This window comes from Biomphalaria glabrata, chromosome 8 (genome assembly GCF_947242115.1).
Source record: "Biomphalaria glabrata chromosome 8, xgBioGlab47.1, whole genome shotgun sequence".
In the NCBI taxonomy this organism is placed as follows: domain Eukaryota; kingdom Metazoa; phylum Mollusca; class Gastropoda; family Planorbidae; genus Biomphalaria; species Biomphalaria glabrata.
In genome coordinates this window covers 44,567,999-44,582,198 of record NC_074718.1, presented here as the reverse complement: position 1 = coordinate 44,582,198, position 14,200 = coordinate 44,567,999, and the positions used below count along the sequence as shown (strand labels likewise).

The window sequence follows — 14,200 nt, the reverse complement described above, 5'->3', positions numbered from 1 at the left end:
ATTGGGCAACTTGTGCCGTGTCTTTATGTCGCAAGACTCATCTATAGCAAGTGATAAGGCAGAAGAAAGTTGAATATCTTCCACCTGCAAATGTGCTACATTTGAAGACATTTTAGCTATTCTATCGTACTGTTTCAGCGGATAGTGGCAAGTCTTTGAATTTTTTTTCAAGATTTCTGGTTTGTTTTTGAAATCACGAAACTGTTCTTGAGATGCAAGTAAAAAGCAGTCTTTCACATACTCATCATCGGTAAATGGTTTCCCTTTTTGTGCAATTTCTAGTGGTATACGCAAAGCTTGCAAGGATAGCATTACTTGTAGATCGCTTCTAACGTTGAGATAATCATTCGCTTCCAACTCGTTTACTTGTAACAACAAACTATACGTCACAGTCAAAGCACGTGGTTGAGATGCCAATTCTTCTTGCGTCAAATCGAATTAAAACCTACATAGAAACATCCGACGACAGCGTCATTCGAGAGCTTACGACGGACTGACAACAGTGACGACGCGTGTCAAGGGGAAGGGGTGTGGTGAAAAGCGAGTAGGCTACAAGTGGCTGAGAGATAAAATCGGCGCCTAAGTTTTCGTTAAACGATTCAGAACTATTTTAAAAGTGTTTCGATAAAATAAATAATATTTGCGTATGGAACTAAAGAGCCGCAGATTCACATCCAAAGAGCCGCATGTGGCTCGCGAGCCGCAGGTTGCCGACCCCGGGCCTAAGACCATTGAAAATATGGATTGTTTTTGTCTATTCTTCTATTGCTGTATGTGTGGGAGGGGGTCGCGGCAGAGTGGGAGATTGTAAAAAGGGGTCGCCTGGCTTAAAAGGTTGAGAACCGCTGGTCTATAGGGATAGTCCTGATAGTCACGAATTAAAATTTTGATACAGCTGCTAATTATTCAATTTTCTTAAAGCTTAATCTGTTTTTTATTTTGTTTTGTATTTAAAATATTGTGAAAGCAATCCTTATAATCTCTAAATAAAGACATTTTGATGTTACTTTGATGTAAGTAAGATCTTCACTATATTACTAAAATGTTTAATAGACATTGAACTGTCACGATTATTATGGTTTCCATTACTATTAAATCCGACAAAGTTGACACTGTAGAATACTGTAGAACATTCTATCAGAACGACTGTGTCCCCGGAAGTCTTCATCACATTGTTTTGTTGTCTTCTGTAGTGTGTAAAAAAAAAATGAATGCAATTAGAACAGAATAATAAAGGGGGTAAAATCCAAACCAATCAAAATGAAGATAACATTAAATATTTATTAAGCCAGAGAAACTACAGAGTGTTACATAGGAATCGTTAAACTTAAATATGTTTGTGCTATTGCATTGCCATTAATGAGAAAACTGATTTGGGGCGAAAGGTTATAACAAAGATCTAGAAGATAGAGAGATGACTAAATGAATGGCATAGCGTCTTTCGCTGACCAATGCATGATATTTGGTTGAAACTTGGTCCATAGCTCTAAAGTAAGTTAACTATATGTATACACAAAACTCGGAGGCGCGGTGGCTAAGCGGTAAAGCGCTTGGCTTCCGAATCGCGGACCGGGGTTCGAATCCTGGTGAAGACTGGGATTTTTAATTTCGGGATCTTCGGGCGCCTCTGAGTCCACCCAGCTCTAATGGGTACCTGACATTAGTTAGGGAAAAGTAAAGGCGGTTGGTCGTTGTGCTGGTCACATGACACCCTTGTTAACCGTAGGCCACAGAAACATATGACCTTTACATCATCTGCCCTATAGACCACAAGGCCTGAAAAGGGGAACTTTACTTTACTTATACACAAATCTCAGAAAATTGTTATAAATATTGACATTTGGCAGGAACTGAAAACCCCACAGATTCAAAATGAAATAATAGACCCGTTGGGCAATGCAGTTCTGTAAAATGCCGGTAGGCCTGATATTGAACATCCATTCTGCACTATTTTTCTCTTTCATCGGTGACAGCGCTCAGACAAATAAAAAGTTGATCAAATTAGTTTTATTTTGTTTCTATACTGTTTAGTGATCTCCAATAACGGAACATACAAAGAAATGGCAATTAGATTGTCATTTCTAGGTTTCCATATATGTGAGTATCAAACGTCAGCATAATTGTAATTTAAAAATCCACATTTATCCTTAAATAAACTACTAGGCTAGAGCTATGAAGGTGCTTCCAATATGATTGGATACTAGAATGGTCTTTGGGCATTGTTTCATCAGAAGAAACCGCTCGCGCATTAAGAAATAGATGCACTGGTTTCTTACTTTGCTACTTAAAAGGACCAGAAAAATGTTAGTAAATAAATATTCCATTTATTTACAGTTAAATAATAGACGTAGAAATCGTTACTAGTTTGTATCAATGTTTCAAAGTTTTACACCTTGAAGTGTTTTTAGGAATTTAAATGTGTAGAATGGGAACTAGATCTCATAAAACATTTCTGTATACATTTGAAACACCATTAATTCGTTTCATTCTGTTCAGAAATTGTGTTGGAGATCCGCTTCAAACGTAATAAGATTATTCTACTCTAGTTGTATTGGAATGTCTTTTGGTAAATATACCGATACATTCAGATTACTCGATGATTTTGTCACACATTACATTCGCCCGAAATATATTATTGAACCCGGGCCCACGGGTACCTTGCTACGCCACTGTATCTTATATATTGCAGACGTTACTTCAAAAAGAAAACAATTACGTCCTACGCATTTCACATGTCAATCTAATTCATGCATGTTAATCAATGATTTAAACTCTGCTAATTCGTTGGTCTTCCTCGCTGATTCAGGCAACCCATTCCATTCTCTAATGGTTCTATGGAAGAAGGAGCATTTGTACGAATTCGTTCTAGTGTATGGAATAAGAAATATACCTCTATCTTTGTGTCTCTGAGCATTTCATTAGGCTTTGTTTTTCTATGTGTATTATATGGTCCAGTGTTTTATGTGTTATAGCTACTTAGCTATTTAGACTTACATTTTTGGGTCACACATTCTCTTTAAGTAATTGCCATGCTAATTATATGCTAATTAAATTTGTTACAGACTTTTATTTACGCTCTAGTTAAAAGCTTGGCTCAGGCAGCTATACAACGCCGATGTATTTAAAAGGTCACTAAATATCAGGAGATGAATGTAAACTCTCAATCTCAATCATTTTTTGGTTTCATTTTTCTCCCTTCGAATTCTTACACTTTGTTTCTATATGGCTCCATCGGCTTAACACTTGGGCTATTTGACTAGACTCGATTACAGCCTGGCAATCCTATTCAGGGCAGGTTTTTTTTTTTTTTTAATCAGTGCTTCACAACGCTAAGAAATGTCTTGAGCCAACAAATGATTTAAACAATTTTTTTTTTAAAACAACGCGCAGAAGTGAGTTGGATGCTCATGAGAACCAATGGTGGCATGTGCCATTGTCAGAACGAAGTTTCGTGTGACAGTGTCAGATAATAGTGTCATGGGACAGCGTCAAATAGTGGCGTGGTGGCGTGTTGGAAGCCAGAAACTTGTCCACGACTCAGACCAAAATTAAACTCTGGACATTGCCTGGCGGGCTGGAGAGAAAGATGATGTCTGCTAGCTAGATCTATATTTGATCTAGTGACCCACCTACACCAGCTCTATTTATATAGCCTACGGATCTACGTAAAGGGTGTGTGTGTGTGTTTAATATATTTGTATTTCGTGGTCTGTTTTGTTTAACTCACATGTGTGCTGGATTAGTGTTGCCTTCACCAGGATTGATCTAATCTGTTTAATCTCTAGAATACACGTAAGTATGTGAAGTTTCTCTTAATCCATTTAATCTCTCTCTTCTCTCTTCTCTCTCTCTCTCTCTCTTTCTCTCGCTCGCTTGTTATCTTTCGTCTCCTCTCTTCATCAAATCCTCTATCTCTGTTTCTCTCTCTCTCTCTCTCGTTCCCTGTTAGATTCTTTATGATGACGTAGGCTTATGTACAAATTTTTTTCTCTTATGTTCTCCCTTTCTCTCTCTCTCTCTCTCTCTCTTTGATGATTCTCTCTACCAATACTTATAGGATTCCTAATTACCACCCGCAATTTATTTTTCTTTTCTGATTTGTTTAATTTCCACCCATTCCTTTAGTAGACATAAAAGTTGAACAGGACTAAGGATAAAGGACACATTTATGTGTCGGTCTGTGTGTCCGTGTCATGTGTGTGTGTCCGTGTCATGTGTGTGTGTGTGGGTGGGAGGGGGGGGGGGTGAAAGTGTACCTTCCCATCTACATACATAAAAGACTTTACAGTTCAACCATAAAACATACACACCACTTAAAAACACATTCGTACAGCTCGCTAGTTTACAAACACAAAGGGCGCTATAGAATAGAGTCAGTTCAATAAGACCCCGATTTGACTTGTCACCCTACCCACGCCATGGCACATGTACCCTATAGAGATCTTTAGGCTAGATATTTGATTTGATTTACACACCACTGACACATTCAAACCCTGTGTTATCTTAATATGCTTCTGTCTCCTAATCCGTGTAGAATTGTCCTAGCTTTCAGTGTGTAAGGCCAAGGTTACTTTATATAGTCTCTCTTTGATGTTGAGTTGTTAAAGGTTTAAGTGTGCTAGACCAATGTAATGTTTTGGTTCATTTCTCTGTGATGTAAGTTATTTGTTTCTTTCACTGACTGATAATTTATTTTTGTTTTCAAGTGACGTGATGGCTTAAACTAAGATGATATTGTTTTGGGACACATGGATGTACGCAGAGTCCCAGGTCCACCAGAAACTACAAACGAGGTCACTTCTACTAGGGAAAAGTGTCTTAAAGCACTTAGTGCTAAGGATGAAAGCAAATGTTTCGATTATCAGTTGACTAGTGGTCAGTATGGAACCAAAGACTCAGGATATCCCAGTGGTGTTGACATCGCTGGCCACGCGCAGTCAAAAGAGACCAAAGACGCCGGATTCCAGAGCCCAATGGAGCTAGGTCAGACATCTCTCCAGCAAACCGTTCTGGGTCAAGCATCTGGTGAGGGTCAGAAGATGACATCCACCAAAAGATCAATAGACCACGATAAATTACATGAAGAATCCCAGTCCCAAGCTGGTGTGCAGTCACCAGCTTCAGTGGTCAGCGGGCAGTCCCCGTCTGTGAAAAACCAAGAAGGAAAGAAGCCAGCCAAAACACGTTCTGTTTTGGCTTCTTCCTCTACCTCGGCCCTGGCAACTCTACAGAAGCAACAAGCCAACACCACAGTGGTAATAGACAAAGTGCTCTCCCGAGGCAGAAGGCCGTTCGACGTAGTTTTGAAAGGTGGCGCCCCCTGGGGTTTCGCTTTGAACGGAGGAAAAGGAATACCTCTTTATATATCTAAGGTAAGACATACAATACTATATAACTAACTTTGCATGTCAATCAATCAGTCAGTTGGGGCGCATCTCTACACGTTTGTTGTAAAATAAAATAATGATAATGATAATGGCAATGCCTTTATTCCGAAGATTAAGGATTGACAGTGTGTCACATCGCCACTCAATCCCAGTTGCGATCTGCACATTTTCCCAGATCTGATGCAGACAAAACTGTTGTCCGCTGGGGGGTCTATTTACGTCTGCTGCGCATGTCTTCTACAAGGGTTTTTCTTTGGGCCTCAAATGTATTTACCACGGCTTTCGTAAGAGCTCTGCAACTGTGTCTTTCAGATGCCATCTGCTGCCAGCTACTTTCCTGTATGCCAGTAAAGGCAAAATGGCGCCTGAGTTTATCTTTATTGCGCTTAAAAGGGGGTGGGCACCTTTGTTACGCCACCCACCCTTAAGCTCGCCCCAAAAAAAGAGTTGTAAAAATAATGAAACATTTTTACAGTACGTTATAGTATGGTCATTATATTTCTCCATGATCAGACCTGGTAAATGTTTGTTTGTAAAATGTTTTACATGTTTCGGATATTCCTTCAGGAGTTGAAGATTCCTAGTCCTAGCCTCCCGCAGGACGACGGGGGATGGGAGCGGGCAGGGTTTGAACCCTCGACCGTTGATAAATACGAACGACAGTCCAGCGCGCAAACCGCACGACCAGGCAGCCATCAGGTAGACCTGATTTGGTAGATTTTATCTCTAATAATACATACTGAACAAGATTCTTTATAAAATAAAAAAACAATGCTGAGTGAACTCTTCAAATGCCGACAAAGAATAAACTTTCCCTTTGGAGAGTTCTATCGTGACATTAAAACCATCCAACAAATAACTTAACAGTAACACAAATATCAATCCTTGCAGAGTTCAGAAAACGAATATTTTTATAGGTTGTGCTCCAAAGCATTTAACTGAAGGCGTTCTACCAGGCATGCTGGAATATTGAAGTATGGTGGCCTGGTCTTCAGGTCTGCACTGGAGCAGACGAATCTAGGTTCCCGAGTTTTAAATGCTTCCTCGTGCAGAGGGCCTTTGCTGTCACGTAATAATCCCCGTGACTGAAATGTCATCACATAAATATTATAAAAAAAAAAACAACAATATTTAAACCACAAACAAATTGAAAGCAATCTCTCATCTCGGTATTTATAAAAGAAAACAACAGACATTGGTTTAATATGTAAATTATATTTCTTTGACTAACAGAATGTCTGTTAATTCTAAGATAACTTTTAGGCATGCACTCATGAGAAAGGCCCCACACAAGTCTGGCCTCTCTGCCCACTTAGTGACCTGATAATACTTTTATTTTGCTTGTATCTTTGTCATCTGATAAAATGGGTCATTAGCAAAATGGTCTTCAACAAGGTTGTCGCTTGCTTTGATAACATATGTCCTGATAGCGACATGGATGTACTGGCTAGGGTGAACAGAGCTGATCTTGTTTTGAATGTACTAACATCATAGAAAAATGAGATGAAGATGTTTGTTTACGAATTCGTGCTACCCACGTCATGTAGACATAATGTCTGTGTGATGCTACCCACGTCCTGTAGACATAATGTCTGTGTGATGCTAGCCACGTCCTGTAGACATAATGTCTGTGTGATGCTAGCCACGTCCTATTGACATGACGTCCGTGTGGTGGTACCCACGTCCTATTGACATGACGTCTGTTTGGTGCTGCCCACGTCCTATTGACATGACGTCTGTGTGGTGGTGCCCATGTCATATTGACATGACGTTTGTGTGGTGCTGCCCACGTACTATTGACATGACGTCTGTGTGGTGCTGCCCACGTCCTATTGACATGACGTCCGTGTGGTGCTGCTCACCTCCTATAAAAATTACGTCAGCGTGGTACTATCCAAGTGACGGGCACGTCCTATAGACATGAAGTCTATGTGATGCTACCCACGTCCTGTAGACATGAAGTCTATGTGATGCTACCCACGTCCTGTAGACATAACGTCTATGTGATGCTACCCACGTCCTATAGACATAATGTCTATGTGATGCTACCCACGTCCTGTAGACATAATGTCTGTGTGATGCTACCCACGTCCTGTAGACATAACGTCTATGTGATGCTACCCACGTCCTGTAGACATAATGTCTATGTGATGCTACCCATGTCCTGTAGACATAATATCTATGTGATGCTACCCACGTCCTGTAGACATAATGTCTATGTGATGCTACCCATGTCCTGTAGACATAATATCTATGTGATGCTACCCACGTCCTGTAGACATAATGTCTGTGTGATGCTACCCACGTCCTGTAGACATAACGTCTGTGTGATGCTACCCACGTCCTGTACACATAAAATTCTGTGACACTACCCATGTTCTATAGATAAAGTCGTCTGTTCGGTGCTACCCACGTCCTATAGACATGGCGTTTGTGTAGTAATACCCACGTCCTATAGACATGACGTCTGTATGGTGCTACCCACATCCTATAGACTTACTAATTATATTTGACGTATCTTATATAAGTTTCCTAGTTTCCTTTAGAAAACATCCTGCAGGACGGCAGGGGATGGCAGGTTTTGAACCCGGAACCATTGAGATGACAGACCAAAGCGCATACCTCACGATCAGGCAACACGTTATAAATCTACTTCAGTCCATTCCTATGGTTCCTAATTGTTCCCATTTATTTCCCTTTTTTTTACAATATACAGTTTATAACAATTTTATGCTTATCACCTGCTTATGTTTCTTTTTGTAGTTCTCAAATAGTCTCGGCTCTCTTTCATCCGAACCCTCACAGTCCGGCGTCATAATGCGCAGTATGGGATCAAACTATTGGCCTAATGTTTGATTATCGGCCGCTGTTTGACTTGCCGCATGTCCATACATATTTCATGGACGGATGTTTTTTTGACATCTCGGTTTTTATGAGGATTTTTTCGAAGGTCATTTAGTGTTGTTTTTTTCCCTAAGTGATGAGTGTCGAGGGTCAATGAATTTTTTTTTCTAAGGAAAAAAAACAACTATACCTATTTTTTTAAAGACACATTTTTGAGACCAAAAAGTAAAGACACATACACGCGAAAAAAATATGATTAAGCACATGATTAAGCACATGATTAAGCAATGATTAAGCGCTTGGCTTCTGAACCTAAGGTCTCGAGGTTAAATCTGCAATGGGAGCCTAACATTAGCTAGGCCACTAAACAAGGTTAGCCGTATGGTGTGAATGTGTGTGCGTTTCTGGTGCAACCATAAGTTAAGGTGGGCGGATAGTTTTGGTTGTGTAAGCTGAAGAGATTCTGATGAAACCACGAGCTGGTCTGTCGTAATTCATAATAAATTGAGGGTGGGGGGGTGCAGACAGGGAGACCAATGAGAAAAAGGGTGGGGCGGGGGGTATAGACACATTCTATTGTGCAATGACATCATTTAGATATTTCTCTTGCTGCCAGTGTTATGGGCTTTAGTAATTTAAACTTGTTGAATCCCTCAACGGAAACTGAGGAATGAAATGACATTTTCCTTGAACGAATCTCAGCTCTGTGTGTGCTAGAGACTATTGACTCAGGTTTAATAAGAAGAATAAGAATACTTAAAAAAATAATTGAATTAACCCTTTCTCTCCTAACTGACGATACCAACGTTGATTTCACCAGAATCTGGTAAATAATTACGGAGAGAAAGAGTTAAAAGAGGGTACTTTTCAACCTTAGGCCTACTTCAAGCGATTTAAAAAATAATCAATGGACATCGCATAGGAGAGTTTCATTAGTTAGGGGAGATAATCTATTGGGAAAAAAAAGTTACATAACATTATCTACATCAAGCCACGCCTAGTGCAATGTAAAATGTGTAACGCGAACATTCCAATGTGTTGGACAAACGCTATATGGCCTTGACACAGGTTAATATCGCTATTAGTGAATAATTTAATTAAGAGTCACCACTTGGAATTCGAGCAACGTGAAGCTTTTTAAAAACCAAAAGCTGGGACAACTTTTTTGCTTGAGGTATGCAGATCTAAGTCTACCACATCAAAATTGTAAAATCTAGAATATGTCACTGGTCTATAAATGAAAAACAGACGGCGTATGCCTAATTAGTTTTCTTCAGTCGTAGAACGACTATGGTTCATTTCATGTGGCTGTGTAGCCCTATTTTGGAGAGACACTCTAGTGAACATATATTGCAGGTCAAAGTGGCTTTCGCTTTGGTGGTAGAGGAGCTGGCCATTTTCTGTATGGCACGCTTTTCTTCAAGAGCTGAGGCCCATGTTTTCTCTCTGTCCGTAGCTTTCTTGGTCACCGTCTCTCTCCACGTAGTGCGGTCTAAGGCTATGTCTTCTCAATGGTCAGTATCAATGTTCACTGATTTTACATCCCGTTTTATCACATCCACGTAACGGAGGTGGGGGCGACCAGTTGTTTTTTTTTAGCCAGACGCGAGTTGCCCGTACAGAATGATTTTCGGGATGCGTTGTCTTCCATCCGGCGAACATGTCCGAGCCAGCGCAGGTGGCGTTGCCTGAAGACTGTAAAGATGCTGGGAAGGCCTGTTCTCGCGAGGATCTCAGTATTGCACACTCTTTTTTTCCATGTTATTTTTAAGATCCTTCTAAGGCAGCGCAAGTGGAATGAGTTTAGTTTTCTCTCTTGCTTTGTGTAGGTAGTCCACGACTCACTGCCGCACAGTAGCTTGCTAGGAACACATGCCTTGTAGACCTCCATTTTGGTTGCTGTGGTTAGTTTCTGGTTTTCTTAAACTCTTGTTCGGAGTCTAGCAAAGGTCGATGCGGCCTTCCCTATGCGTTTTTTTTTCTATAAATTAAAAACATCCAATTATAACTACAACGAAACAAACAATTAGACATTGCACTCTATCCAGATGAAATGAAGAAATTATTAGTAAAAAATAAATAAATGGGGAATGGACAAGCTCTCATTCGAATCACTAGAAAGATGATCCCTATTAAAAGCTATCCCGACAAGTTCAACGTCTACTCTTTCGACTCAGGACCGGACACAACAGAATGAGACAAAATATGTACTGGAATCTCAAAATTGGAACCAGTGAAACCTGCCCATGTGGAGTATCACCAGAGAATGCTGATCATGTATTTCAAAACTGTTCTCTTTACCAAGATGCCCGTACAAGATATGAACCCAAAACACCCCAATTGAAAGAAAACTATATGGAGAGCTCCCTGATTTGGAAACCACTGCGCAGTTCATCTCATAATTGGTCTAATCATCTGAACGCTCCAACATAACAATGAGAACGAGGGGAAGAAGAAGCAAACTAGACCTACAACAATTTATATATAGATCTAAAATCTAGGCCCAAAGGAGAAAGTATCTAATCTCCAAAATGTATTTTGAGGGGCGAAGGGGTTAGAGTAAGAGAGAGCGACTTTAGATCCTTTCTTCTTCTGTAACACTGGCCTAGCTGAGCTTAATTTACAGATATCATAGCCATTCTACATTTCCTAATTCTGTTCAGTTTTAGCAGTCTCCTGTCTCTCAAGTATTAAAAAATTAATGTTCCCCTTTCAGACCTTGTGACCTTGTAAAGATCATCTGGTTCTTTGGCCAACGGTAACGAGGGTGTCATGTGGACAACACAACGACCTTTACTTTTTCCCAACTAATTTCAGGTACCCTTTAGAGCTGAGTGGACTCCGAGGCGCCCAAGGAACCCGGTACCACGGTTCAGAAGCCAGGCCCTTTACCGCTCAGCCGCCGCGCCTCTTACTTCTACGCCTCTATTTGGGTTATTTTGTGGTCTCGACTCCTACATAGACCTGATACTTGGATATCCCTTACTACGGGACACCTGACTGGTACTTGGGTACCACTGACTGGTACCTGGAGACCGCTCACTGGTACTTTGAGACCCTCTCACCCAAACAATCCTCTCTCACAGGGCTTTACTTTTTATTTTAAACTATTTCTTTCTGTTTGTTTCTGTTTGTTTCTGTTTGTGTATGTGTGTTTGTATTGTTTTGTGTTGTTCCACTTGGTGCATTCAGCTCACTTCAAAAGCGATACACCTTCTTTATGCTTTTGTGTTTGAATAGAGTAATCATTTTCTTTTTTTGTTGAAGTAACGTCTGTATCATATAAGAAGATATAAGACATTGTTATCGCAAGCATCAGAGAATACTAAGTAACATTGACGTGAAACATATCACGTGGTACCTCCTTAGTCCCTTTTAATAACCAGGTAACAGTTCCGCCGGAATCAGTATCTGAACCACACGTCACGTGAAGGCCAGGAGTTGGACTTGTTGTCAGAGGCTATTTGAGACGCATGCTATTGGAAGCATCTTTACAGCCCTCAGGCAACGCCGCCTGCGCTGGCTCGGACATGTTCGCCGGATGGAGGACAATCGTATCCCGAAAATCATTCTGTACAGACATCTTGCGTAAAAGTAAAATTGGTCGTCCCCCATAGCCCTAGACCGCACTAGTTGGAGAGAGACAGTGACCAATAAAGCTATGGACATGGGCCTCAGCTATTACGAAAAATGGCCAGCTCCTCTACCAACAAAGCGAAAGCCACCTTAACCTGCGATATTTATGGACGGGAGTGTCTCTCCTAAATTGGGCCCCACAGCCACATGAAAAAGTGTTCGAAATGAGCCATAGTCGTTCTACGACTGAAGTAAGTTCTCCTTTCAGACCTTCCGATATTCTGATTTATAGGGCAGAGGAAATTGAGGTCATCTTTTTCTTTGGTCAACGGTTAGCGTGCAGGATGTCATATGGCCAGCACAACGACCAACCGCATTTATTTTACCAACTAAAGTTAGGTACCCATTAGAGTTGGGAGGAGTCTGGTGCGCCCTTAAAGTCCCTCAACGACCCTTAATAGCTATGCGCCATGTATTAAATATAATGTTCTAATCAATTACAAATGTTCCCTAAAAAGAGAAGATAATTACACCCTACGCTTATCCATGTATTAATCTAGTTGTGCATGCTAATTAGAGACCTAAATTCTGCCAAGTCATTGTCTTTCCTGGCTGATTAAGGCTACCCGTTCCATGCTCTAATAGCGCTAAGGAGGAAGGAGCACTTGTACGAATTTGTCCTAGCAAAATGGCATATGGAATACTAAATAGGCCATCACCAAGAAGATATACGACACTGACCCACATAATCGAGTAGACACAGAACTCTTTTGTTCCTTTGGCAGTTAAAACGTTGAACAAACTGTAACTTACTGTTGCCAACTCGCATGTAATGTCCAAGAGAAACTGGGGTATGAACGTATATCTTGTGTGCTATTGTACAAATGTTTTGCTCTAATCATGTTCTGTTTTTTTTATAATACACAATTGTAAAACAAAGTTCCCCACGGATAATAAAGATTACTATTATTATTATCATTATTATAATTATTTATCTATGTGTCTTTCTGAATATCCTATGCACCATTTCTTCACAATTCCACCATGCGAACATAATTAAACCAGTATTGCGTCATCATTTGATTTCTTCAGACGACACATGAGAACTTTAAACTTTCTTTTATGAAGAGCTAAGTGCATAGATGGCGCTGAGAACTGCTGTGAAAACTAATAACCGACCTGCATTTTGTTTGCTAAAAGCCTCGATTCTACTTTACCCAACACTTGAGACACCTTCCCCTCCCCCAGACAATGAAAAGGCCTTCCCACAATGCTTAACATTTCCTGGTTTGAACCGTCGTCATATATTCAAAGATTAACCTCTTCTCTAGGGTGAAATTCTTCAAATGCTTACTTACATGTTAAAACCTGCGTATCATTTAGTAAGTGTTCGCCGCCTCTTGTGTGTTAATCTGATCGTCTGCCCCATTCCCACGTTTCTAAACAAACATGGCAATCTATTCATATTTTTTGGCGGGAAAGCCAAAGTAAATAAGTTGATATTTAAGTGCAGGTCTGATGGGTTACTTTCATGAACCAACACGGTTAAAGATGTTAGACAAATAATAATAATAATAATAATTGTCCAAAATAACAATATACCCCATTGTTATATCAACCGAGGGGATAATAACAACTGACCTCACAGACACCTTCAAGGCCCTTAACATTCCTAGGAACATCTTCGTTGCCTGTCAGAGGGCGGTACTGCTGCAGACCTGCCACATCACCAGAAAATTCCTCAGTGGAAACTGTTAAAGGGACTACGATGAATTTTGTTTCTCTTTAGCGAAACTCGACCCTGGCAGTGCCAGAGAATGACTACTCGTTCATTTCTAACATAATAATAATAATAATCTTTATTGTCCGTACGGAAATTTGTCTTACAATTTGTGCATTACACCAAACAAAACATTATAACTATAAGAAACCAAAGTGTACATTCACACCAGACTCACTCATAATTTATATGTGACAAAGTTTATATCAGATTGTTCTTATTTAATGATTTGATTGCCAGGGGAATTAAGAGTGTTTGTGTCTGTTTGTCTTTGCTATCGGTGTCTTGTATCTCTTCTGTGATGGTAAAATCACAAAATCCTGACACAAGGGGCGATTCCTTATTTCGAGGATCTTGCTAGCTTTTTTATAGATGTTTGTCTCAAACAACTGCCCAAATGGGGTTTGTTTTTTGCCAATGATTTTGCCAGCAGCATTAAGGATTGTATAAAGTTTATTTTTATTTTTAATGCTCAGATTGCCATACCAGGCAGTGATATTGAAACTTAAAATATTGCAGATGTGAGCGTGATAAAACATAGCCAAGGCCTTTTCCCTAACATTAAACGAGGACAGTTTAGAGCTGAAAAGAAATTAATAAATCGACTTTCACT

At 40.1% G+C, this 14,200-nt stretch overlaps 1 protein-coding gene across 3 annotated transcripts in view; it reads left to right on the top strand.

Annotated features, from left to right (window-relative positions):
* The first annotated feature begins 3,645 nt into the window (after positions 1-3,645).
* The window catches only part of LOC106069798 (uncharacterized), a 178,833-nt gene continuing 168,278 nt past the window's right edge, over positions 3,646-14,200 (top strand). Inside the window, exons 1-2 of one of the 3 annotated variants that reach the window (XM_056038730.1) lie at positions 3,646-3,792; positions 4,707-5,372. In XM_056038730.1, the coding sequence (XP_055894705.1) occupies positions 4,749-5,372 (624 nt within the window). In that variant the 5' untranslated portion in view covers positions 3,646-3,792; positions 4,707-4,748. Of the gene's footprint in view, positions 3,797-4,603; positions 5,373-14,200 lie in introns of those variants that run through there. The other 2 variants (XM_056038731.1, XM_056038732.1) reach the window with 2 other exon arrangements.